The sequence below is a fragment of the Diceros bicornis genome, chromosome 13 (genome assembly GCF_020826845.1).
Source record: "Diceros bicornis minor isolate mBicDic1 chromosome 13, mDicBic1.mat.cur, whole genome shotgun sequence".
In the NCBI taxonomy this organism is placed as follows: domain Eukaryota; kingdom Metazoa; phylum Chordata; class Mammalia; order Perissodactyla; family Rhinocerotidae; genus Diceros; species Diceros bicornis.
The window spans coordinates 33229892-33256225 of record NC_080752.1 but is presented as its reverse complement, the minus strand read 5'-3'; the positions used below and the strand labels follow the sequence as shown (position 1 = coordinate 33256225).

Below are 26334 nucleotides of genomic sequence, written 5' to 3'. Positions count from 1 at the left end.
TGTATGGGAGCTCCCCCGGCTCTCACTTACAAGTACACTTGTGGATGGCCTGTGGGGCTCACCTGGATAATGCATCTCAAAATCCTTAATGTAATCACAGCAGCAGAAACTTCACCATGTAAGGTAGCATTCTCAGGTCCAGGGACTAGGGCCTGATATCTTTAGGGCGCCATTCAGCCCACTACAAACTGCAACTCTTTCTCTCCCAAGGAGGGTCTAGGCTGGGCAGACGCCCCGACAGACGTCAACAGAGGCCAGATTGAGAGCCTTTAGAAAGTCGTTTTTCGGCTCATTTGGAGCCCTGCTGTTCCCCTCTTCCTCCTCCTGTCTGTCCTCCAGTGGGTGGAAGCATGAAGAGGAAGTGAAGCACGCGGCCAGCCCAGAGATACGCGGGGAGCCCCAGCTGGCTCAGAAGTGGGCTGGGACCAGCCCAGGCCCCCGGTGTCCCAGGCCATGAGCAGACCCCTGCGGCTCCCTTTTTCAGAGACGGATTTGATGAGGAAAGTGAAAGGTTGGAATGTAGGCACTGCTGCCAATCCTGAGATAAAAGGTGGTTCACTTCCCAACTGCCGCCCCTTCCCTCCCACGGGAGCTTTTAGAAAACAGCCAGGGCCTGAGAATTGACTCTTCCAACCAAGCTCCAGGCACGCGGACACCCAGCAGGCCCGCTCCACGCTCACCAATTCCAAGAAGGCATCTTTGGACCCCGGTCTGTCTTCCCAGACTCCCACTCCATGGTCCAGAGCCTGACCCCAGATGTCTCTGTCCCTTTCCCCTGGCCCAGCCTCAGCAGTCTGAGACCCCCCCAGGCATTCTCATTAGCTGAACTGCTTTCCTGGGCCCCACAGGTGGGCACTTCGCCCTCTCCGTGAGGACAGCCCCACCCCCTACATGATCATACAGCCCGTCAGCTGCCTCCTGGGCCAGTTCTCAGGGGAGATGGCAGGAAGATGTTTAAGACAGGTAGAGAGCTGCTGTCTAAACAACCAGAACTTTCTGTCGGGCATGTGGGTTGACGGGCCAGCCTCAGCTCTTGGGGAGCACAGGTCCTCATTCAAAGTCTGAAAAAGCTCTTCACACTGAGTTGTACGGTAGAACGTTTAAGAAGTCAGGCCCCGGAGCCAGATGGCCTGGGTTCAGATCTCAGCTCTGCCACTTCCTAGCGGTGTGACACGGGGCACTTTCCTTAACCTGAGCCTCCACGAGCTAACCTACAAAGTGGTAGTGACACTGGGGCACAGATGAAATGGGGTAACATATGTGAGGCACAGGGCCTGGCATATACTGAGTGTTTGGTACGTATGCGCTATTATCATTATCAGTGATATTTCTCCCTAGGCAAGTCAGCTCTGGAAGAGCTGCTAAAGTAATTCAGCACCAAAACATCCTACTTATGAAATATTTTATTATAAAAAGCTAAGCTGCATGGCATTTGGGAAGGAACAGAATACCTCGCACAGCCTTCCTTTTTGCTGTGACACAGGAGAGACTAGGGAAGGGCACCAGGTAAGACTACGACCTTACGCATCGCCAGGCCTTGAGCCCTCAAAGACCCGACAGCATCAGGGGCTCTGAGAGCCCCAGCTGGGCCTCACCCCACATAATCGTGCAGCCTCTTGTTTCGCTCCATTCACGAAACGGCCCCGCGTCTTTTCCACAAAGCTGAGTCATATTCCCTACCCGCAGTTCAGGACTCCAGTGAAGAAAGCAAAGGCAGAACAAAACAGTCCAAGTGAAAGCAAACAAAACCACAATCTAACCAGTTGCTAGGTACCCTTTCCTAATGGAAAGACGAGTGTTGTCGCCAACGATTCAGAGTCAAAGAAAAACGAGGGGGAAGATGCCGGTCTCACCCCTCAATGGGCCACGACATCATGAGAGCCGAGGCAGCATCTCCGTCCCCCGCGCCTGCTACCCGAGGTTCTGTGGTCATCAGTCACTCCCACGTCACAGAGCCCCCCACCCCCATCCAAACTGCTAAGGATGCATCTGGCCCCTCCGATTCTCCTTGCAGCTGATGTGGCTTCACGGGGGGTCTGTTGGTGCGGAGGGTGGGTGACAGGAGGGAACACACCTGGGGGCCGTCAGTCTGGTGGCCGAGTGTCGGGGGCCTTCTCCTGGACTTCATCGTACTGTGGCGGGGGTGTCAAAGGCTCAATGGAGGGAGGAGGGACATTTTTGTCTGAGAGGTTGATCCTAAAGTCTTTGAGGTGAAGCTTTTCGGATTTGATCCTTCGAACTTTTAGTGGCTTCAGGCGTTTGGCCAACTTGGAGTTCTGCCTGTCGGGTGGATGCCCTGGGCTGGTCTCCACATCGGCCCTGGTGGTCGTGGGGCCCGTCTCGTCAAGCCCCGTCAAGGACTCATAGGAGGGGAGGGAGATGCTCATCCTCGGGTTCTGGTCCTGTTCCCTCGCCTCCGAGTAGTTAGTGTTCATCACTTCCTCATAACTGGGGACATAGTACCTTGAGGAGACCTCCTCTTCCTCCTGGCTGCAAGACAAGAGACACCGACACGGAGAGCGTTAACATGCGCTCAGGTCATTTACAATCACAAATAGATGGACTCCAAATCCTGCGTTGGCATTGGGTCCACAGACACCAGCCTTGTAAATGACAAGTGGGTGCTAGAAGTAATAAAAGCTAACACTTCAACTGTTTGCTGTGAGCTGGGCACTGTTCCAAATACTTTAACACATATGAACCAGTTTCATCTTCCTAACAACACTATGAGTTAGGTACTATTATCATACCCATTTTATAGATGGGGAAATGGATACATCGAGGTTACGTGACTTGGTCATACCTTCAGGAAGTGGAAGGGTGGGAACTGAACGCCACACTCTCAATTACTACCCCGGATTATCTGGGGGTTAAACCCCCTTGCCTTTAAGCCTCACATTTAACAACATGCTGAGTGGGATATTCCGATGCCCAGCTGGGTCTTTTGGCCAAAGGCAACAGAAACATGCATGAAATAGCGGCCAGTTTGAAGCAAAATGGTGTCCCCAGGTAGAGAAGGAATATCTGAGTATAAAATTTATATGTATTTCAAATTATTCTACAATTTTATCTTCCGAGTTCACCTTAAGACTCAAAGGACAGGTGACGTCCTCAGCCTTACTCCCATCTGACCATTGAAAGAGAAAGCCAAAAAGCCAGGGCGTTTGGTACACATTTACAGGGAGTAACGCCAACAGCCGTTCTCCAGGACCCTGCACTTGAAGCTGGGGGTGATAGTGGCCAGTATCAGAAACCTCCCTGTTGTCTTTTCATCTCCTTTAGGAACGAACTTGTGTGTGCTCATGGCCGGGGTAGGTTATTATGGGTGACTGATTTTCCTTCTTTGTTCTTTTCTGTATTTCCTAAGTTTTCTAGAATGGGCATGCATTATCTTTTATTATCAGAAAATAGGTTTAATTTTTCCAAATAAAAACAACTCCCTTCCCCCATAAAGATACGACATACTTGTAGAAAATTCAAACACCACACAAAAATCTAATGAAGAAAATAAAAACATCCCAAATCCTTCCACCTGGAGATAACCACTGTTACCATTCTGCTGTATCCTTTCCAGAGCCCTCTCTAATCCCACAGCCACGACACTGGATGCGATGATGACCTTACCAAAGATGCTGTTATCTCTTCCTTTTCTCAGTGTGGTGGACAGGGTCCCACATCAGCAAATAGAGATCAACAATGGTGCACAGAAAGCCATTGAATGAGTGTGTCATCATTTAGCTCGAATGATGGATATTTAGGTTGTTTCTCAGTTTTTGCTATTCTGAGCAATGTTCTGATAAACACATGGGTACAAATTCCTTTGCACTTGTGTAACTGCCTCCCAGGCATAAGGTCTTAGGAATAGAATCGATAGGTATGCACATCTTCAATACTGCCTCCTAATGTGAAACTCCCCTTCAGAAAGGTTATGTCCATCAGCGCTCTCATCAGCAACCCTTTTCCCTACAACTCTAATACCGGGGGCTGTTTATCTTGGCCAATATGATGGGCAAAGAATAACGATGCCTTCTTTTTGTCTGCATTTGGTGACTAGTGAAGCTGAATATCTATTGTTTAAACATCTATGAAATGCTTGCTCATATCCTCTCTCTATTTTCCTGCTGGTGTGTTCACCTTTCATACTCATTTGTGAGGGCTTTTTTTATCATAGGGATGTCAACCTTTATCATATAGTCCCCAATTTATCACTCATCTTTTAAATTTCTTTGTCAAGAAGAAATTGGCATTTTTGGTCAAATAGAAACCTGCTTTCCAACCTTTCCAACTCAAGGCATATACACACAGCACACCGGAGTGAATGGACAAGCAGCCACTCTGGGGGCTCTGGCCACCCCAGGCAGCTTCCCTGGGGGTGTCAAAATCTTGGTACACCTGTAATCCATTCATACCACATTATCTGGAAACTGGGATAGAACTATAAAAGTAACAAGCCGTTCTACGGAGCCTGAATGGGAGAAAGTGGGAAGGTAAAGCCTCTTGGACTGAAACACTCTCCTCACTGACCCCCGTGAGTGTGTGCACGTGCGCATCCCCCGGTCCGGATGGGGCAGCCAGTGCTCACCTGTCCTCCTCCTGGGCACGAGGCTCGGCCCCCGACTGGTGCTGGATGTGTGCCATCTCCTCGCCTTGCCGCTGCTTCCTCTTGTCGCGGATGCTCAGGCAGATGGAGAGCAGCAGCAGCGTCACCCCCCGCCCCGACCAGCACGTAGGCCACGGAGAAGGTCTTGCTCTTGAGAATGCCACTCCCTGTCTCGGTCTTGTTCCCCTGAGCTGTGGGCTTCTCGGCGGCACTGAACCCGGGTACCAGGTTCCACATGGCCATGATGACCCCGAGGACCAGCATCCCCAGGCCGATGGCGGTCAGTGCATAGTGGGAGCCGTTGGCCTTGGACTGGGCCATCATGCCAGCAGCGGCAGGGCACGGCCCAGTTCAAAGAAAGAAAATAAATAAACGGAAAGCAGCAACAGCAGCGACAAAACCCCCTTGAGCGCACTACACAAAATCCTTAGCGCCACAGTGAAAAGAGAGCAGCTGAACTCTCAAGGGATGACTTCAAGCAGATGCGAGGCATCCCGTGTGGACAACGGCGGCAGGGAGGTCTGGAAGGGAAGCAGAAAGAGGAGAGAGACAAGTCAGCTCTGACTCAAGACGCTGCTGTGAACACAGCGGCCGTGCTCTTGGAGGAGGTAAGAAGTGGGACTGAGCCACGGGCTCCGGCTGGGCCTCGCCTCTGATGCATTCCAGATGTCTTACGTGCTGGTGTTCCTTCTGTGAGCATGCAGGAGGCAGGCCGATCCGCCTGCCCCTACCCGAAAAGGAAAAGCCAGACCTTTCCCTGCAGGAGGCCAGGGAGGTCAGAGCTCCAGGTCATTAAGGCATTTTGTGGCATTTAATGAAATGCAGTAAAATCTCGACTCTCATGGGGTATGGCGAGGAGAGTGAACAGTGGCATGCATGAGCCGGGATCAACAGTTGCAACAGAGTCACCTGGGTGACAGGCATCTCAATCATATGTCCCAGTCCACACAGCCTACCGCCGTCTGCTCACCACCCTCAATGGCTCCCCGTTTCCTACAGGAGGAAATCCAGGCTCCATAGAATCACACTCGTGGCTGACTTAACCTGGCCCTACCTCTCCCTCTCATCTCTCACCTGGCCCTTCTTGCACACCCCCTCCAGCATTTCTGCAGTTCTCTGATCACCCCCGCTCAGCTGCCCCTTCCATGCACTCCCACCAGCCCCCAGCAACTACTGTGCTGAGTCTCTCTCTTCCCGGGACCACATCTTCTCCATCTCTGCTCCTGGGACATCGCAGCACTCACAGAATGTCTGCTCAATCAACTGAATGAATGAATAGAGGCCACAGGAAGCCATCCTGGAAGAAAGGCTTCTCTTCAGGCACGTGGAGTTTTGCTTTCCTTAAAGGGGCAGAAGCCTGCACATTCCTCATCTTGGCAGCTGTGCCCAGCTGGACGAGAAAACCTCTTCCCGCGAAGCAGCTCCAAAGCCTTGTGCTAAAGGGAGCAGGCGCCGTCCTGGGATGGCAGAACCATTTGTCAGCCGGGACAGTGAGCCAGATAAGCGAGTCACCTGAAGGTTTAGCTTAGAACACTTCCAGGGGCCAGGAGGATCAGCGAGCAGAGCTCCCGGCTAACTACTCCTCAGTGTTACTCCTGCGACAGTAACCTCTGCACAAGAGTAAAACTTGACAGATGTTTAGATGGCACGGCCCTGTTTTCAATTCTGCATTCTTTTCGAGCTTTCCAAAAGACGGCTAACCAGGCCACTTGAAATCTGATGCTGCAGAGATATTTTCTCATCAAACAATGGGCTCAATCTGAAACTGGCCACTTTGTTAGAAAACACTCTGAAAATATTTGGGATAACATCCTTTATCAGCTTGACGTCTGTTCCTTCTTTTTTTCACTCCACAAATATTTCTTGTGCATCTGCGAAGCAGAGTTAGGCACCGAGAAACACTGGTGAGCAAGTTAGGGGGAGCAGGGCTTCCAGGCTGCCAGGAAGACAGTCTACAAGGCATAACAATGAAGGGCGAAGAAAGTACAGGAATTGTGGAGTTAGGAGCCGGGTGTCCTAACTCGGGCTAGAGGGTGTACGGGAAGTCTCTGAGAGAGAGAAGTCCCACTCCACATAGTAGGGCCTGCACCCTGAATGCACTGTACTATGTGCGTGTGTGTATATGCATATGTGTGTATAAATGTGCACTCAGATGCCCGTGTACTGGTGTGTGAGCATGTATGTGTATGCATGCAAGGCACTGAACAGGGACCCCGCTGCAGACGGACCAGCTGGGAACAGTCTACCGTACATATGTACCCACAAACGTACAAGGGTGTTCATTTCTCATAATCACTCATGGCCTGCAAAGGGAAGGATGAGGGGATTGGCAACCCTAGGAATGCCTCGGTTCTGCCAAATGGATCTGAGACAAGGCCAGAGGTGGGGGCTCAGCAGTGGAGAGGTGTGGCCCGAGGCCTATGCTGAAAGCAGGAAAAAGCCACTTACTGGGCACCTCCTAAGCACCCGACAGGTAGGCCTTGTACCTGGGAAGCTGATGGTGTGATCATTAAACTAGTGACTGGGGCCACTTTGACCTCCCTCCCTCCCTCCCCGCTCTCATTAATTCTCAGCTCAAGCTTTTCCTTACGCTGTCACGTGAGCAAAATAGGCCCCAATTGAGAGTCACGGGCAGAGATGAAAATGACAGGATCCACATGTTTTTGGCCGGTTAAATTGTCAATGATTGAAAATAGGCGATAATACCTGAGGGTGTTGGGATGGGCAATTGCAAACAATTTTTCTGGATGGCAAATTTTGGCATTTATGGATCAAAAGTTTCAAAAATGTTTACAGCCTTTAGTTCTGTAATTCCAACTTCCAAGAATTATATACAAGGCAAGGATATTTATCATAGCTTTACAGAAGTGAGAAACTAGAAACTACTTAAATAGCCAATAATCTGGATCTGGTTAAATAAAATATTGTACATGCACTTATTAAATTACGGTCTTAAAGCAGCTAATGATATACTTTAAAGTCAAATAAGGTTAAAAAATAGTATGTTCAGTGTGATTCTAATTTTAAAAATTCTGTACACAGATATGTGTATATGAGTACATAGGAAAAAAGACTGGATGATCCTATTTATGTTAAAACTAAAAAGAGAAGACAATGTATTTTCATAAATACAAACACACAGGTAAAAATCCCAGACAACAGGCACATCCCAAACTCGTACCAATGATTGCTTCTGGGATGGAGGGGGCTTGGAAAGTGTACCTTTTACTCTACTTCTGTATTTCGAATTTTTTATAATCAGAATGTGTTGTTGCAAGGAACACAGCTTGGTGGTTAAGCATGAACTTTGCAGCCAGGCTGCCTGGGCTCAGATCCTCACTCTGTACGTTCCCAGCTGTATGACCTTGGGAAAGTTACTTAACTTCTGTGTGCCTCAGTTTCCACAACTGTAAAATGGAGATAAAAGCTCTCTAGTACTCACCTTATAGGGGATTTATGATAAGTCAACAAATATACATAAAGCACCTAGAACAGTATGCGACCAGCACACAGTAAGTTCGTACAGAAAGGTTTGTTATTTAATATTATTTAAAGCCTGTGTTCTCAATGGGTTGAGATCACCCACAAGGAGGAAAAAATTAGTTGTTGGGGATGGTGTAAAATAATCTTAGATATTACATGGTTTGTGGCCCTCCGCAGTATACAAACGGATACACCGTATATCTGCGGTATTAAAATTTCAAAGCAGGGGAGGAGCATTACAAAAAGAATGTCTAGAAAGACTCCTTAGGGGTCAGTAGTGGGGAAAAAAGGTTGAGAAACACTATTTAATGTATTATATTAAATTTCAAAACACTCAAATTAAACATACCATGATGTTTATAGTTATTTTCTCTGTGCAGTGGGATTAGAATGACTTTTACTTTCTTTTCCTTACTGGGAGAATAAGAATTAGAAAACACAGAAACGTGCATGGGGTGCTTTCAGAGTAAGAACGTGAAACAAAGGTTTTTGGTTTTGGGGTTCATGGCAGGGTTATGTGTCCAACGGTAGCTTGAAACTGCTCGTCGATTCCACCCTCCCCCTGGAGACCAGGACCTCGATGGCTCAGCAGGGGGTGGAAACCCAGCTCCCCGAGGTGCAGCTGGTGGCTATTTATCTTGCTTCTGGCTTGTTGACTCACGTTATATTTAGTACAGTGTTCTTTCCCTTTCAAAAATAGGGAAAGAAGCTAATTTTGTGCCCAGAGCATTTGGATCACATAGTTTCCAACATGTCCCTAAAACAGAGCAGCTTTGCTGGGCAGCCAGGGGTCCCAGCTCGGCCAGACTCACCTCTGGACCACGGGGTGGGACCCATCACGGCTCACACTCACGGTGGCCCTGAGGGATAAGTGAATGATCCAGTATCTGGGTTTTCAAGAAAAACTGTTAACCAGTTACGAGAGGCACCTACCTGTGGTTACCTGGGGAGGATCAGGGCGGCCTGGAAACAACTCTTCATGCTCAAATCTTGAGTTAAGGATCCACCTGCAAAAAAACATAAATGCAGCTTTCTAAGTAAGCTGTGAGCATGTCAATTTGAGGTGCTCATGGTGGAGGATGTGTTTTCTTTGTTTTTTAGGGGGAGGGCGTGGTTGGGGTAGGGGTAGACAAGTTGTATCTAAAGAAGCCAAGATTCTGTACCAAAAAAGGGGGGTTGCACAAGGATGACAATGTGGTAGCTACAGTTACCAAATCCTTCCACGGTTTTGTCCTTCTTACACGCCGGCTCCAGAGGACGAAAGAAGAGAAGACACCCCTCAGGTCATTTGATGAGGGATGTATAACCTTGATACCAAACCAAAAAAGACAAGGCAAGGAAGGAAAACGACAGGCCAACGTGATCTGCCAGCACAGAAAAAAAATACTAAACAAAACATCAGCAAATGGAACCCAACCATGGTTTTATGTTCAAAAAAAAGATAATACACCACAATTAAGTTGGGTTTATCCCAAAAACGTAGGGTTGGTTCAACATTAGAAAAGCGAATAATGTCACGTCTGAAGAGAAAAATTAAGCCATGACAGTGGCATCCAGTGGGGTACTACGCAGCAGTGAAAATGAATAACCTGCAGCCGCGGCACCAGTATGGACCATTCTGACACACGTGACGTTGACCAGAAAAGCAAAGTGCAGAAGAACACACACAGCATGATTCCATTTATATGAAGTTCAAAACCAAGCAATATTTTGCTCTATTTTTGTAATATTAGGAAAAAGTGCAAAGACTACAAACTAAACTTCTGGATAACAACTACCTCCATGGAGTAGTGAGAAATGGGGAGGGAAGAGTGAAGGGTACAGGAGTGTTTACTTATTATATTACGCCTCAAACGTCACTATATCTTATAGACACTCTTGATTGGCTGAAATATTTTATAGTAGGCATTTCCAAAAGCCATCAATGCCTTTCCATTACTCTTAGCATGAAATCCAACCTCCTGTGCTGTGGCCTTCAAATCCCACCAGACAGGAGTGGGCTCCTGTCTCTCTCATATCTTATCTCTTTGTTCACCAACCCTCAGTGGCTTCCGTTCTGTTTCTCAGTCACACGAAGCACTTCCTGCCACAGGGCCTTTGCTCTTGCTGTTCCGGCTGCCTGAAGCACTCTTCCATCTATCTCTCTCTCTCTTTTTTTTTTTTTGCTGAGGAAGATTATCCCTGAGCTAACCTCTGTGCCAATCTTCCTCCACTTTATATGTGTGTCGCCGCCACAGCATGACTGACGAGTGGTGTAGGTCCACACCCGGGATCTGAACCTGCAAACCCAGGCTGCTGAAGCAGAATGCTCGAACTTAACCACTACGCCATGGGGCTGGCCCCCATCCGTCTCTTTCGTTTGGCTACTTCTGTCTCTCAGCTCAAACGCCACCTCCTCAGCAAGGATGTCCCTGGCCACTCTATGTAAGACGCCCCCTCCCTCACTCACCTACTCTCAAGTTTAAGGGATGTTCCCTGTCAATTAGGGGAACTTCCCAGCTCAAGGCCGGCACCGAGGGGAGAGGATTAGACGGCTAGTTTTCAGGAGTCCCCGGATACCCAGATCTTGGATCCGAATGCAAACGATTTGCCAACAACGTGGGAAAGGCGCCCAGATTACATGTGATTTCCATTCTGACTCCCTCGACATTCCCTGGTGGGGTCTGAGGTTTCAGCCCTTCCCTGGTCTTCCAGGGCAGGAGTCCGCAGGAGCGTGGCAGCCCTGAGCCTCGCCCCCAACCCGGGTAGCTGCTGTCTCCGCCCCCACACACATCCTCGGACAGCCAGAGCCAGCAGGGATGTCCCTGGGGGGGCGGAGGGGCAGGGGAGGGCCTGTGCCCAGGGCGGGGGGCGGAGTGGGAAGGTAGTCACAGCCTCTGGACACCAGAGTGCTCTACCGGGCTGAGACCCGAGTGAGGTCATCCCTGCCAGTCCACACCTGGACTGGAGTCTCTCTGAATCTAACATAAAGACAACGATTTAAATGACATCCAGCTGTAGAAACCAGTGCTGCTCCAGCTGAAACAGAGCCAGGGTTCCAGTGTTGATGGTCGAGCCTTCCCTGGCCCCCTTCCCATGAATCCCAGACATTCTATAGAACTCAGTTTAGAAACTAGGGGGCTGATGGAGACCCTCATGTGGCCACTGAGCTCTGCCCTGTGGCCCTGCATGGCACAGTTCCAGAAGCATCCAGCCCGGCCAGCTTTAGCGGGAGGAGAGCTCGGCGGTCGGAGGTGTCTGGCAGCAGGACCGGCCCCAGCACAAAGAGGCCCCTTGACCGTTCTCCCTGCACCCCGGCCTCTTCCTGCCAAGCCGCATAATTGGGAAAGGGAGCCCGGCTCCGCGCAGGGGACCTGGCCGTGCTACATTCCCATCACAAAGGAAGGATTCAGCGGGGCTCTCGCCGGCTGAGCTGCAGGCCACAATCACTTTGTCCCCAGTTCCAGTCTCAGGTCGTGGGGAGGGGATGGGGCGGGAAGAAAGGCTCTGAGCCACGCTGATGCTGCTCCATCCCGCCTGGGAGTTTCAGGCCCTCCCCAAGAGTCAAGGTCAAAGGGTATCAGGTTCCTGTCCTTTCAGAACAGGTTCTTGTAGATTGTGCACCAGGAAACAGGAAAAGCACTGTGCAAATGAGCCATAAAAGTAGAGGAGAGGGAAGGACGGCTGCCTGAGCCAGAGAGAGCTGAAGGGAACAAGAAAAAGAAAGGATGTTAAGTAACCTGCAAGGCACAGTAATCATAACAGCAGGAACAGTAACAGGAGCACCAGCAGCGTCGTAATGAAATCAGCAGCCACTGAGACCACGAATCAGGCACCCTTTCTAAATGCATCCAATCCTCACAGCCACCCTCCAAAGAGTGATTAGCCCCACTATCTCTTGGTCTCAGAGAGGTTAAGTAATTTGCCCCAAGTCACACAGCTGTAAGAGTCAATATTCACCATCAAATCGAGGTGACTTTGAAGTTTACCTCCTGTCCCTTGCATCACACCAGCTCCCACAAGGCTGAGTCCCTGTGGGCCCCTCCCTGGGCAGGGCACGCAGGCCAGAAGTGAGCAATGCAGTTTACCCTGGGAGATGTTTCATCACAACAGCACGAGGGGGTCACAGGTGTGTGCATTTCTTTTAAAATGGCTTTTTAAAGAATTTGATTCCAACAGAACGTGTGTGGAATGCCAACTCTGCCGGGCCCCTGTTGAGCTCCTTCCATGCATAATCATTTAATTGTTATTAGTTCTATTTTATAGATCAGGACACCAAGGTTCAGAGAGGTAAAGTAACTTGTCTGCGGTCACACAGCTAGTATAAGGCAGGGCTAAAGTATAATTCTAAAACTCATGCTTCTAACCACTAAGCAGTACTGCTAAAACGGGGCACGTATAACGAGCCTACAGAAACAGCCATGACTTCTATTGGAAGGGGGCGGGGAGAAGGAGGATAAAGGAGCAGCTTGCAGGGCCTTGCGGTGTGTGTAAATTTCCTTGGGCAGAGTTTGGGGGTAGCAGGAGATCAGGGTATTCCAGGGGAAGGGTTCGCCAGAGAAACTGCACAAAGATGGGAGAGAAGACATCTTCCAGAACATACCACTCCTTGCAGAGAAAAGAGGAAGCTTCCCCTACCCCCAACATAAGACATCGGTGAATTTTATAAGACCCGACATCTCTAGTCTCCCTGCTAATCCATTTAAGTGTTGGTGAAATTGAGGACAAATTCATTCTGAAGACTCCAGAAAGTAAACAGGAGGAGGAAGTTAACAAATCAGGTGTCTTTTCTTCTGAAGCTTGACGCAGTGTGTTTGTCTAAGCAAGTGGCTGGCGTGTGACCCTATCTGCAAGGCTGGCACCGGGGACCCAGTCTTGGGGGCTCCAGCCAGTCAATATTTCTCCAGAAATGTGACATCTCCGTGTGTTCCTCTGCCAGGAAAGAGTCTGGTGCCCGTGGGGTCAGGGCAGCCAGAGCTCCGGTCCCCATCTGCTCCAAGTGAGCCTGACACCTCGATCCTTCTCCAGGCTCTGCGGATGAGCCACGAATGGAAGCAAGGTCCAGCACAGGCGCTGACCACCCACCCGCCTCCTGCCCACCAGCCCCAGCACCCGGTCAGCCACAGAAACATCTGCTCCTATTTCCTGGACGCTGACTGTGCCGGGCTCACACGAACAGCTGTGCAGGGGTCAGCTCATTTGTTCCGCCCAGCCACCATCCGATATCACTGAATACAGTGAGGCACAGAGAGGTCGAGAAACTTGCCCCAGGTCTCACAGCTTATAAGTAGTGGCCCTGTGCACAAAGTCTCCATGTTCAGACCTTCCTCATCTGCAGGACAACAGAAACCAGCCTTTCAGCCAAGCTTGATTAACTAAATCCAGGGCAGGGCAGAATCCCTGTTATTAAGGGCTGGCTCCACGGCCTCACCAGGGCCCACCCTATGGGCACGAGGAGGAAGTTAGAGATGTCACAGCTGACCTTCCCGAGCCCCCAGGAGTCTGGGGAGGCGGGAGGAGAGGCCGGAGCGTGTCTCCCTTCTCTGCTCCTGGTCACTACGTGGGCTGCTGGCCAGGCTCGCGTGAACCTGGACACCGCATTTGTCTTTGAGCAGTAGGCCATTTTGGACATTGACTTGATTCACCTGGGGACTGCAGAGGCTGTTTGCGAGTGTCAATCCACCCTCCACGTGGGGGGACTCTCGGTGTGCGCTCCCAAACGGGACAGCGCGTTCCTATCTCCCTGCTTAATGGTTACCTAGAGAAGTTAACGCTCACCGCTCAGCCTCAGCTGTCTCGTGTGCAAGAGGGGAATTATACTGGGATCTACCTCGCTGCGTTGTTATGCATTATGAACACAAAGTTTTGAGTTACAGGTATTTATTCATTCACTCAACAAAATATTAAATGAGCAGTGACGTGCTAGGGCCTGAGTGCTGGGGATAGAGGAGTGACCCAGACAGACAGAAGGCCTTGCCCCTGCAGAGCCCACAGACAACTAGCCCAACAGAGAACATTCTAGAGAATGTCAAGCTGCAGGAAAGCAGTGATGTTAGTGACGGGTGGTAGGGTGCCTTGAGTGGTGAATGTTTAATAAGGTGGTGAGGCCACCGGGGAAGTGATAATTAAGCAAAGATTGAAGGAGGCGGGGGAGGGAACCACCTGGCCATCTGGGAGAGGGGCGTTCCAGGCAGAGGGAACCACAGAACAAAGGCCCTGAAGCAGGAGCCTGACGGGCAGTTTCCAGGGACAGGAAAACTGAAAAGTCAAGGAGTGAAGGCAGAAGGGCCTTCCCCCAGCGCCTGGCAGAGAATAACTGCTCTGAACGTGTCAGCTACGCTTACACACCTGTGGAATCAGGGGAGCGTCCGTCGGTCTTCAGAGAGGCCTGGAGCGGGTGAGGGGCTCATTCACGGCCACTCAAGCTGGGGGCAGAGAAGGATCTGGAGTCCAGCTCAGGGCTATTTGCCACTCACCACCCTGCGTTTCTCAGAATTTGGGGAAAGGCGTGTGGTAGGCTGAATAATGGTCCCCACAGACATCCAGATCCTAACCCCTGGGGTTTGTGACTCTTACTTTATAAGGCAAAAGGGACTTTTCAGATGTGATTAAGTTAAGGATCTTGAGATGGAGAGATTAGCCAGGGGTATCCAGGTGGGTCCAATTTAATTACAAGTGCCCTTCTGCGAGGGAGGCAAAAGGTCAGAGGAGGAAGTAGGAGATGTGATGATGGAAGCAAGAGGCCGGAGTGATGAGAGGAAGGGGTCCTGAGCCAAGGAATGCAGGTGGCCCCTAGGACGGAAAAGGACACGGATGTTCCCCAGCCTGTGGAAGGAACCAGCCCCACCGACCTGTTGACTGTAGCCCAGGAAACTGACTGTGGACTTCTGACCTCGACAACTGCAAGAGAATAAATTTGTGTTGTTTTCAGCCACCCAGTTTGGGGTGATTTGTCACAGCAGCCACAGGAAAGGAATACAGGCAGCATGCATGCGTGCTCACACCTCTCTATGGCACCCGCCCACACTTGGACTGTTTACTTACCCAATAGTTGGTTTAGTTGGGCACAGTTCCTTAATTCTGGTAAAATCAATCACTTGGCAAGTTTTGTACGCATTCCCCGTGCGGCCAGGCTGGAGGGAGGCGGGGCAACCTGGCCGTCCTCTCCTGGGCCAGGTTTACATTTTAACCCAGGATTCCGCTAGTGAGCCAAGTCTGCACTTGTTCCAGCTGTGCTGGGATGAAAACCGTGATAAGCGCCCGCGTTCGCCTGCTCATATCAACAGGCGCTCGCTTTCCTGATGCTCAAAACTACAGCTCCTAAGCCTCGGAACAAAACAAGGCAGGAGTTTATTTTACGTGGTCCTTGTCTGGGAGTTTTTAACCCAAACTAGAGGTGTGCAGAGGAGACACACAGACCTCTGCCGGCCGACGAATCCTGCAGAAGCAAAGCCCTCCCCGTTCCCAGGCCTTTATCAGACCGGCCCGGATTCAGGAGATGAGGACACAGTTTGAGAAAGCTGATCCTGCCCATATCTGGACTTTTTGTTTTTTAGCCACAGCAACGCTGCCTCCCTCAAAGTGGTTCCCAAACCTTCTGCCAAGAGCCCTTCTGGATACAGCTGACATTGTCCCAGCCTCTCCACCCCCTCTCCTCCACTTGGACCTGCCATTCCCGCTTACAGCATTTCAGCCAGAGCTGCTTTCTCCAGCCCCCAGTTGTCTACTGCTTCTGATTTTTAGGAAGTCACTTGTCACACCCAATCCTTTTTCCAACTGTTACATTTTGGAATTGTACCAACAGTGAACGTCCTCCTAAGTGCTGACCAAGTGCCAGACACTGTGCTGTGTGCTTCACATGCATTTATCGTTATTATTATGATGTCGTTGTTGTTAGTGCTGTCAAGTCGATTCCGACTCCTGGCAACCCTGCGTGCAGCAGAGGGGAACCCTGCCTGGACTTTTTGAGCCATCCCCTCACCTTCCGGCGCTCTATCAGACAGTGCTTTGCTGCCATTATAGGGCTTTCATGGCCAGTTTTTTCAGAAGTGAGTGGCCGGGTCCCTCTTCCTGGTCTTAGTCTGGAAGCTCCCCTGAAACCTGTCCACCATGGTGACCCTGCTGGTATTTGAAATACCGGTGGCACAGCTTTCAGCATCACAGCAACACGCAGCCACCACAGTATGACAACCGACAGACAGTGATGTGGTTCCGTGACCAGAAACGAACCTGGGCCCCAACAGAGACAGTGCTGAATCTTAACCATCAGACCACTAGGGCTGGCTATTATTATTAATTTTATTTATAAAATTTAGTATATTTTATTTATTTTACATAAATATTTATTAATGATTTATTCTTACTATTAATATAATTATATTTTAAATTTATTATTTATTATCACATTTATATTTCCCAAGAACCCTAAGGAGAAAGTTTCTAGAATAATCCCCATTTCACAGATGAGGAAACTGAAGTTCAGAGAAGTTAAGATACCTGCTCAAAGCCACACAGCAAATGGCACAGCAAAGATTCAAACTAGATAGGTCTGAATCCAGAGCTGGCACACTCCACCACCCACTGCCTCCCAGTCGCCCTACTCCCACGGAGAGCCCCCTCCCCATGGCCTGGCTGCTGGAAGCCTCCCTAGGCCGACCTCAGTCTCTAGGTGAAGAGGCAGAATTCCCCGTTTCCTTCGTGTCATTTCCCCTCCATAAAAACCAATTTCCCCTGGGTGAGTCACTCCGTCCCCTGAAGCCCTGATACTCATCTGGACATACTGTAAATAACTGATGCTGGGATGTTTAATCATAAAACTGGAATTGAGGTTAGAACGAGGCAGCCGCAGGGGACGGGGAGAGGAGTGACAGCCGCGGAGGGGGCGCCCCTTTCACATTGGGAAATAAAACACAAACTCCCCTCGGCCCACCTCCCCGTGGCTTACGACCTCCACGGCACTGCCAGAGCTTCCCGACATCCTCCCCCTTGGTGCTCCCAGTAGCCTGGGGAGGTGCTGCTGTAACCTCTGCTTACAGAGAGGTCGGGGCACAGCCAGTGCAGGAGCTGGAATGAAATCCCCTCTGTCTGTTCAGGGCGGTTAGCACAGACAGCATCGACCCCACAGGGCTGAGGAGTGAACGTTTTAGCCACATTACGTGTACAGCGCTGAGTATACAGTAAGCACCAAGACACAGCACAGAGGGCAAGGATGACAGTTGGATTCCCCCAGCCTGTTACTGGCCCACACTCACCACCACCCACTCCTCCAGGTTTTGGTCTCCTGGGAACTGACAAAGACTCATTTTGCTTCTCTGCAGCCCACACGTGACACTGAAGTGGCCTCATCGTCTGGAGATGAGCTGGAAAAAACTGCAGAGGGAGGCGCAAACGTTTTCTCGGGGCTGTGAGGGCATGCCCCGGCTGCTGTCCCCCCCCGCCGCTCTGGTCTGTAAACACCAGTCAGGCCCAGTAAGTGCCAGAAAAGGCGACCACCTTCTCGGGGATGCGCCAGAGACAGCCGGCTGAGGGGAGAGGTCACCCGTAGGGCACAGCTCACCTCCTGATCTGTCCTCTCCGACCTGTGCTGGAGGGGAGCAAGAGGAGGACATGGTGCCGACTTGCTGGCCTGATCTCAGCAGGCTGGTTTTCTTTTGCCTGCTCATGGCTCCCAATATCCACTCTTCCCTTCTTCCGTCGTAGGAAAACTGATGCTCCGTTTCCAGTGGCTCCCAGAATGAAGACAACATTACCCTGCCTCTTCGGCTGCTAGCTGTGACATGTGACTAAGTTCTGGCCAATGGGATACAAGCAGAAGTGTGTATCAGGGGAGGGGGACATTCATTAAACGGAAGGGACATGATTTTTTTTTGCCCCTTCTTTCTCCCTATTGATTGTAGTGTAGATGTGATGGCTGGAGTTCAGCAGCCATGCTGGAACATGAGGTAGAAACTGGCAGAGCAACAAGATAGAAAGAACCTGGGTCCCTGGTGAAGGAAGAGCTGCCCTCTCAGCCATGGACTACTGACCTCTGGACTCTGTTTACATGGGGGAAAAATAAAGGTTTATTTTATGGAAGCTACTGTTACTTAGGGCTTTTTGTCACCTAAACCAGCCCAGGCCTGGTGAATAGTAACAGTGAAGTGTTATTATTTATAAGACTACGAGCTATGCCACGGATAGCACTACAAGCTTTACCTATATGAGCTTATTTAGTCATCACAAGAGCCAGACGGTAATTTACAAATGAGGAAACCGAGGTCTCGTCCAAAGCCACACAGCAGGTCTCTCTGACTCCACTCTCCATCCTGCCACTAAAACAAGATAACCAGAGAGAGGGTGTGGTAGGCAGACTCTTAAGGTGGCCCCACAGTCCCCACCTCCTGGTGTTCATGCCCTGCGTGACCCCCCTGCTTGAGTGCAGGTAGGACCTACAGCTTCTTTCTAGTCAGTGCAATATGGCAAAAGTGACGGGATGAAGGTGATTACGTGGATGAGATTACATTACATGAGACTGTGGTGCTTGCCTTGCGAGGAGATGTTCTTTTGATGCTGACTTTGATAAAGTAAGTGGCCATTTTGTGGGGAGACCCATTTGGTGAGGACCTGAGGGGGCCTCCAAATGACAACCAGCAGGACACTGAGGCCCTTCGACTTACAACCATAAGGGGGTGAAATCTGCCCAGGGCCATGTCAGCCTGGAAGTGGACCCTTCCCCACTCAAGCCTCCAGATGAGAACCCATCACTGGCCCACGCCGTGGTTGCTGCCTCGCTGGGGACCTGGCTAAGCTGTGCCTGGACTCCTCAGCCACAAAATCCGTGGAATAATAACTGTGAGTTATTCTAAGCCACTAGTTTATGGTAATTGGGTATGTAGTGACAGACCCAGAGGAGAACTCCATGGAGAGAGTAACAGCTTGTTCTCAGAGGGCGAGGAGAGATTAGGGGAGGTCAGTGAAGGACCCCATACGGGGGCCCCAGGAGAGGACTGGAACGGGTGGGGAAGTCTGAAAGTCGGGCCGAGAGGCTTATGGCGGTGGGAGCAAAGCCTGGGAGGCCGGCTGTGGGCAGCTGCAGCTCTGTGAGGTGAAGGCACAAAGTTCTGGACCCAGGAGGGCCTTGGTGACAGAGGCAGGTGTGTGTGGGTCAGGGAAGTGGAGGGCTATGGCAGTTCAAGGCAAGGACTTTGGTACGAGCCTCGGCTCCTCCGCTCAGCTAGCTGTTCCTTACAGCTAGTCTGTCTCCTTATCTGTAAAATGGCAACAATGATACCTTCCCGAAGAGACAAGACACAGAGAAAGGCTCATCAGTGGAGCGATGGCCGAGATGCGATCTTCGCAGGAATGAGCGTTGTGAACAGACGCAGTACGGGCTTCCCGAGAGAGCCTGAGCCAGGAGTGGGAAGGAGGGCAGCCTGGGTAAAGGAGCCGAGAAGGGCTCCTCAGGCAGAGGCCAGGGAGCCGGGGAGCACAGGGTCCAGCAGTTCCAGGAGGAGGCGCAAACAGGGAGGGGCAGCGGTCCGCCTCGAGTGCCTAGAGAAGTTCAGAGGATGCTGTCGTCTCACCTGCCCGGTGACCAGTCCCACTCCTGGTGGAACAGCACCCTCCTGTCCTTCGCCAGGGCCCCCCACTCTCAGTCCTGACGGGCCCCAGGGCTGGGCACGGGGCCTGGCCAATCAGGGCATTCCACACCCCTGGTGGCTGCCCCGGAGAGGAGAGGAAAAATGGAGTGGGGGAGAGGAGAAAATGCAAATAAAATGATAACAACAAGAATAAAACAAGACAGTGGCCCTCCATGGGCCACTGATGATGACGTGGCACAAGTTAAGGGCTGGATTAACCCAACCTTCCGAGCTGGGCCCAACACCTCCAGCTGCCACCCCACAAAGAAATGCTGCTCCCCTGATTCCACAACGACCCAGCCACAGAGCCGAGTGTGGCCGGTGCAGTCCCACACTGGACGTGTAGGAATGGACTGACGGCTGCTCAGCTCCACTGGGTGGTGTGACACCGATCACACCCAGGTGGCTGTCTGGATGGCCCCTGGGAATCTGCTTTATGCAAGAGCTGCACCGTCAGATACATGGGGCTATCTGAGCTCTTGAAATGTGCTGGTCTGCACTGAGATGTCCTATAAAAGTGTAAAGTACACACCAGATTTCAAGACTTAGGAGGACAAAACAGTATCTCCTTAACATTTTTAATTAATTCCATGTTGAAATGATATATTTCAGATATATTGAGTTAAATAAAATATATTATAAATTTTGCCAGTTTCTTTGTCCTTTTTTTAAAAATGTGATTACCAGGAAATTTAAAATTACACACGAGGCTCACATTCTATTTCTATCAGACAGAATGCCCTGGAATGTGAGCTCTCCGGGGCAGGAATTTCTGTCTGTTCTTTTCACTGCTCTCAGTTCCAGAACAGGCCTGGTACATGCAGGAGGAGCTTAATAAATGTTCACTGAGTGAATGAAAAGCCCGACATAGTGGTATAGTGGAATTTAATGAACAAATGAGTGGCTGACACGGCGGTATCGCGGAAAACACGTGGAGTCTTTAATTCTGCACACCCCTGGCAGTACACTGCACCCCCGTGAGCCTGCTTCCTCATCTGTAAAAGGAAGGGGCTGCTTCTGAGGATCCAGTGACATAACCTTCCCCAGGTCCGGCACAGAACCGGCAGATGCTGGCTGCTGTCGTCGTGTGTGGGAAACCTGGGAGGCACAGAGGCCGGAGGGCTCTGCCAGAAAGCTGTTGCTATTTTAAGTGAGTGAATGACAAACTCGGGTCAGGTGCCAGGCTGTGGCCTTGAGCAGCTGCTAAAAGGTTTATCCCCAAACAGAAATGCCTCTATGGATCCCACTGCCTGCACCACAGCCAGTGTCCCCGTTCAGGTGGGCAGCAGCTCGGAGAGGAGGCCCAGAGCCAGCAACAGGTGTGACTGGGGACCAGGGGAGGATGCTCCATGGGCACCTCTAATGGCCCTAATTTAGGAACCCCCAGAGTAATAGGACAGCTGTTCTGTGCGGCTTCTCAGAGTCCTTTCCAGAGAAGAAATTACCCGTGAAAAACGTATTTGCATTGCAGATGCACTACAAAGGAAGATGGAGGCCCGAGGAGAAGGGGAAGGTGGCTGCAGTAGCACTCAGCAGGGGTCTCCTGGGGCCAGGTGGGATGCTCAGGAAAGTGACTGTTCATCATGTGCCTGTCAACGCAGGTGAAAATCTGATAAACACCTACAGGCCCTCCCCTGAGAAGGGCTATATTAGTTTCCTGTTGCTGCTGTGACAAATTACCACAAACTTAGTGGCTTAAAGCAACACAAATTCATTCTCTTACAGTTCTGGAGGGCAGAACTATAAAATCAAGGTGTCAGGGGCCGGCCCCGTCGCGTAGGGCTTAGTTGCGCACGCTCTGCTGCTGGCCGCCTGGGTTCGGATCCCGGGCGTGCACCGACGCACCACTTGTCAAGCCATGCTGAGGCCGCGTCCCACATAAAGTGGAGGAAGATGGGCACAGATGTTAGCTCAGGGCCAGTCTTCCTCAGCAAAAAGAGGAGGATTGGCAACAGATGTTAGCTCAGGGCTGATCTTCCTCACAAAATAAATAAATAAACAAAATAAAATCGAGGTGTCAGCAGGGCTGCATTCTTCTGGAGGGTTCAGGAGAAAATCCGTTTCCTCGCCTTCTTCAGCTTCTAGAGGCTGCCCACATTCCTTGGCTCCTGGCCACTTCCTCCATCTTCAGAGCGCTTCATTCCAACCTCTGCTTCCAATGTCGCATCTCCTTCTCTGACTGACCCTCCCGCCTCCCTCTTATAAGGACTCTTGTGACTACATCATGCCCGTCTGGACAATGTGAATCTGCAAAGGCCTTTAGCATATGAGGTAACATTCACGGGTTCTGGAATTAGGATGTGGACATCCTTGGGGGAGTATGTGTCATTATTAATAATTTCATTATCCAGCCCACCGTCAGAGCCCTAGGTACAATCCTGTACAATTTCAGGGGTTCACTGGACTTCCACAGACTGTCTGCAGGATAAGAATCCCCACTCGGGCATCTAACAGCACGGCTCTTGGAGCTTCAGGTGGCCCTGGATATAGACAATGTGTGTCAGATTACAAATTGGGGAGAGCACACATTTTACAAGAGGGCCTTTTGTTTTTAAAAGCACGCATCTTTAAATCATGGCAAGAACAGCTAACCTGCATCGAATGCTGACTCCGAGCTGGATTATCTCATTTCATCTTCATGAAGAAGGCACTACCATCGTCCCCATGTTACAGATGCAGACACTGAGGCCCAGAGAGGTGACACATCTTGCCCGAAGTCTCACGTTAATGAGCAGCAGAGCGCAACCGTGAACCAGACAGTCTGAGTCCAGAGTCCCTTTAAAATGCTGCCTCCCACCTGCCCCCAAGCCAAGCTTTAGAAGATGAGTTTTTAAACATCCATATACTACGTCCATGAACACGGCACTCCTTTGTCTGACGTCAGAAGCAGAGGGTTGCTGACGGCGCAGAGACGGAAGGGGCTCAGGGTTGTCCCTGACAACTCAGTGACAAAGACAAATGCCAGTGTCTCAAGTAACCTGTCTAGAAGCCAAGGGTCAGGGCCAAGGGCTGACTCTGCGTCTCTCTGCCACCCTGGCTCAGCCTCTGTGACTCGGGGCTCTAGGGGCTGGCTGACGCCCTGTCTCATGTCCAAGGACTCCGCCCCTCTCAGAGCTGCCCCAGCACAGTGGTGAGGTCTGCAATTCAACCCCACGCTCAGAGCCCTTCCTGGGCCCAGGCGCCGAGCTCTTGTACATCATCTTTGTAACCCGCACCATCAAAACGCTCCCTGGCTGCTCCTCTGTCCCCACCGTAAGAGGGAAGGGGGCCGAGGGAGGTGACCAGTCAGAGACCACACGCTCCTAACCTGAGCCGTCCACATTTGAACCCGGGTTATCCACCCAGAAGCCCCACAGCGGGAGTCACGGTCTCTGGTGAGTCTGTGGGTGTTCCAGTCACGTCCCCTCAGGCCAGGAGCCAGGCCGCATAGTCTCTATCCCAGAGAGGGCCTGGACCACACCAGAGTTTATTAAGTATCTGTATGTGCAGTCTGACCCTTGATCCACCCTGTGGGGTGTTTAGACCTGAAGATCAGCAGAGGAATCGTAACTGCACACATTTTGGCATGGAACAGAATTACTGAAGCAAAGGTAGCCAGAGAGAGTAAGGGTCAGCAAGGGTCAAGACTGCTTCCTGAGCCAGGAGAAACTTCCAGGCTGAACAATAACAGCGGCCGCGCAGTCACAAGAGTCACAACAACAATGATAAACTAGCTGCTATTTCCTGAAAGCCCCCACAACCTGGGTACGGATGGGTGGTGCTCCCCAGTGAGGGCGGACCTGGGGGCAGGAGCAGGGTGCCCTCTCCCTCCAGGCACTGATTCCACAAACATTCACCGCACCCACAGCCCGCCAGGCCATGGTCCAGATGCTGGGGCGGCGGCAACAGACCTCGCAGAGAAACCACCCCACGCCAGGCACCTAGGCATGTCCTCTCCTTACAGAAACCCAATATCAAATAGGCAAATCCCAAACAGGCAATCCCAGGGATGTTGATTATCATCCCGGAAGTCTCTGCGGGGACCCTTGGGAGAGGGCACCGTGTGGTCCCCACCCAGCGAAGCTGTCCAGAGCCTGCTGCATTGGTCACTCCCAAAGGGGGTCACTGCAGGCCGGGGCACAAGCCACACTGGGCTGGGGAAGCCAGGCTGCCCCTGGCTACCTGGACCGCTGCGTAGGAGCCACGTGGCCTTCCTGGTGCCCTGGCCTGGCTCTAAGCCTGGGCGCGGCCAGGCCTGGCCAATCAGATCTTCGTATTTCCCAAAGGGCGGAGCCCTGGCCAGCCGGACCCTGTGAGACTCAGTCCCCCAATGCAGAGGAAATGTAGGGACCCGCCCTCCCCTGCTGGGCCCTGCCCCTGAGCGCTTGCCGGAAGGACTGGATGCAGGGAGCTGCAGGTGGCCAGCTCGGCCTCTCAAGGGGAGGGGCCGCCCCAGGATGGAGCCAGCACGGGGGAGAGGCGAGCTGAGGTAGAGGGTGGGCAAGACTCCAGGGACGCCTCTCAAACCCAGGAATCCAGCTGGACATACCCGTTTCCGCTGTGTGAACCAATACATACCCTTGCCTAACAAAAAAAATTAAAAAACAATAACTAAAAAAACAAAAGCAAACCACCAGTTGCGCCCAAAACTCCCTCTTCTGAGGCAAGCTTGGTGCTGACTGAGCGAGGGGCGGCCACCACCTCCCCTGGCGCATCCTCAGATGGCACAGTCAGGCCGCACCTGCAGAGGTGGGAGTTCTGGAACTGGGGCGAGAGTCAAGGCCTGAATTCATTCCAGGGTTACTGGATGTCTTTCCAGTACTGGCTGGGATGTTCTGAGGATGACTGTTCAGGTCACTCAGTAGAGAGGCCTGTGGCCGTGGCAGTGACCGAGGACGGGCACAATCACAGGGATGAAAGTTGGCAAATGGCCCCCAGGCCACTGCCCTAGAACAGGCCACCCCACAGATATTGTCACAGATCACAGGGTTGGGAATGCCTCTAGGCGGTCAGCAGGAATTAGAGGGCAGAGGAACCAGGCCCGCCCTTGAACATGTTACTGCTGAGGTTATAATGTACCTCTAGCAAATAGAGACACACAGGAAAAAAGAAAGATGCACTGGGAGGGACAGGCAGGCACGCCCGAGGGGACGCTGTCTCTATCCGGTGGCCAGGCACTGTGCTGGGCACCAAGACAGCCATCAACAGCACTCCGCCCAGCCTCCTCTCTGCCCAAGAGGGGCAAAAGAGAAGAAAAAACTATGAGAGAGGACACATCGGGGAGGGAGGGCAGGAAGGGAAAAAGAGGCAAGAACAACACAAAGAAGGCGAGAAAGTGAGCAACAGTGGAGTGGTCACGGTGACAGCATGGGAGGAGGACGACACAAGAGCAGAGTGGCAGAAGTGAAGGTCTGTCCCGGACCGGGCAAGGGAGTGGCTGGGGAGACCGCTGGGGGGCAGGAGGGTGGATGGGGGCTGGCGGTGAGTTTTCGGAAGGGCGGGTGAATCTGGCGATGGGCTTCATGCTCCCACTGGGCGGCTGCTGCCTCTCTGGTCAAACAACCAGCCTTTGTTGTCACGGCAGCTGTCGCAGGCGGGCCCAGCACATGGTTTGTGTACACAGATAGGCCAACGGCCACGGAGAGCCCCAGAGCAGGGTTGCTGGGACACCTGCCCGCCACCTTGCATTCATCACAGCGGTTGCCAGGACACTAAGGGGGCAAGAAGTAAGCTGGGCCGGGGAGAGGCCGCCCTAGGATGGCCCTCCGCCTCCTGCTTGGTCCAGGCCAACCTCACACCTCACCTGCATACGGACCACAAAGGCCTCCTCCGTGGCCTCCCTGCCTCCCGGTCTGCCCTCTCTACACTGCTTTCAGGGGGGTCTTTCCAAAAGGCAAATGTGATCACACACCCTCAGTCAAGATCCCTCCATGGCTCCCCAGCACCCCCAGGATAAAGGCCTGTTCACAAGTCCCTTCTGGCCCCTAGCACCTGCCTCCCGTTCCCCTCAGGCCTGGGCTGATTTCCATGCATAATCTCATTTCAGCATCCCCACAACCCTCTCTCTCTCCCCATTCTACAGATAACTGAGGCTGGGAGAGGTTAATAACCTGGGCCAGTTTCCACACTGGCAGTCACCATCTTCCTCATCTGGGCTTGAAACCCAGCTCACCCATGACTCCTGGCTCCCCCTCATCCAGGCCTGAATCCTGCCTATTAGTCCTTCCCATCACAATGCCCCTCTCTTCCTCCTTTTCTGTTTCGACTGCTGCCACTCTGGGGTAGACCCTCACCCCTCACTGTCCCTACCTGGCTTCCTGCCCCCAGCCTTTCCTCTCTATCCAATTCAGCCAGCGTGCTGCTGCCATTTTCATCTTACTGAAACAGGCTTTTTTGCCTGTCACTCCCCTGCTCAGAAACCTTCGGTGGCTCCCCAGTGCCAAAGGATGAAACACCAAAGCCCTCAGCCTGGCGTTCAGGCCCTTCTCCCCACCCGAGGGGTCTGGAAATAGGTGGGGAGGCTTCCCAGGGAGCCTTCCTAATCACCCCCTCCTCACGAGAGGTTCCAGCTCTCTCCAGTGGCCGGGCAGGGAGCTGAATCCCTTCTGGGGTGGGGAGAGGGCCGGCCCCTGGGGACCAGAGCTGGATTCCAGGTGGTGGGGCCCTCATTGCTGC

General features: G+C 51.8%; 1 protein-coding gene across 1 annotated transcript in view; it reads right to left on the bottom strand.

Annotated features, from left to right (window-relative positions):
- Positions 1-1385: 1385 nt before the first annotated feature.
- TMEM51 (transmembrane protein 51) overlaps positions 1386-26334 on the bottom strand; it is a 49234-nt gene continuing 24285 nt past the window's right edge. Inside the window, 4 exon segments of the mRNA XM_058552954.1 lie at positions 1386-2490; positions 4583-4710; positions 4712-5121; positions 9017-9090. Coding sequence (XP_058408937.1) covers positions 2085-2490; positions 4583-4710; positions 4712-4924 — 747 coding nt within the window. The 5' untranslated portion in view covers positions 4925-5121; positions 9017-9090 and the 3' untranslated portion in view covers positions 1386-2084.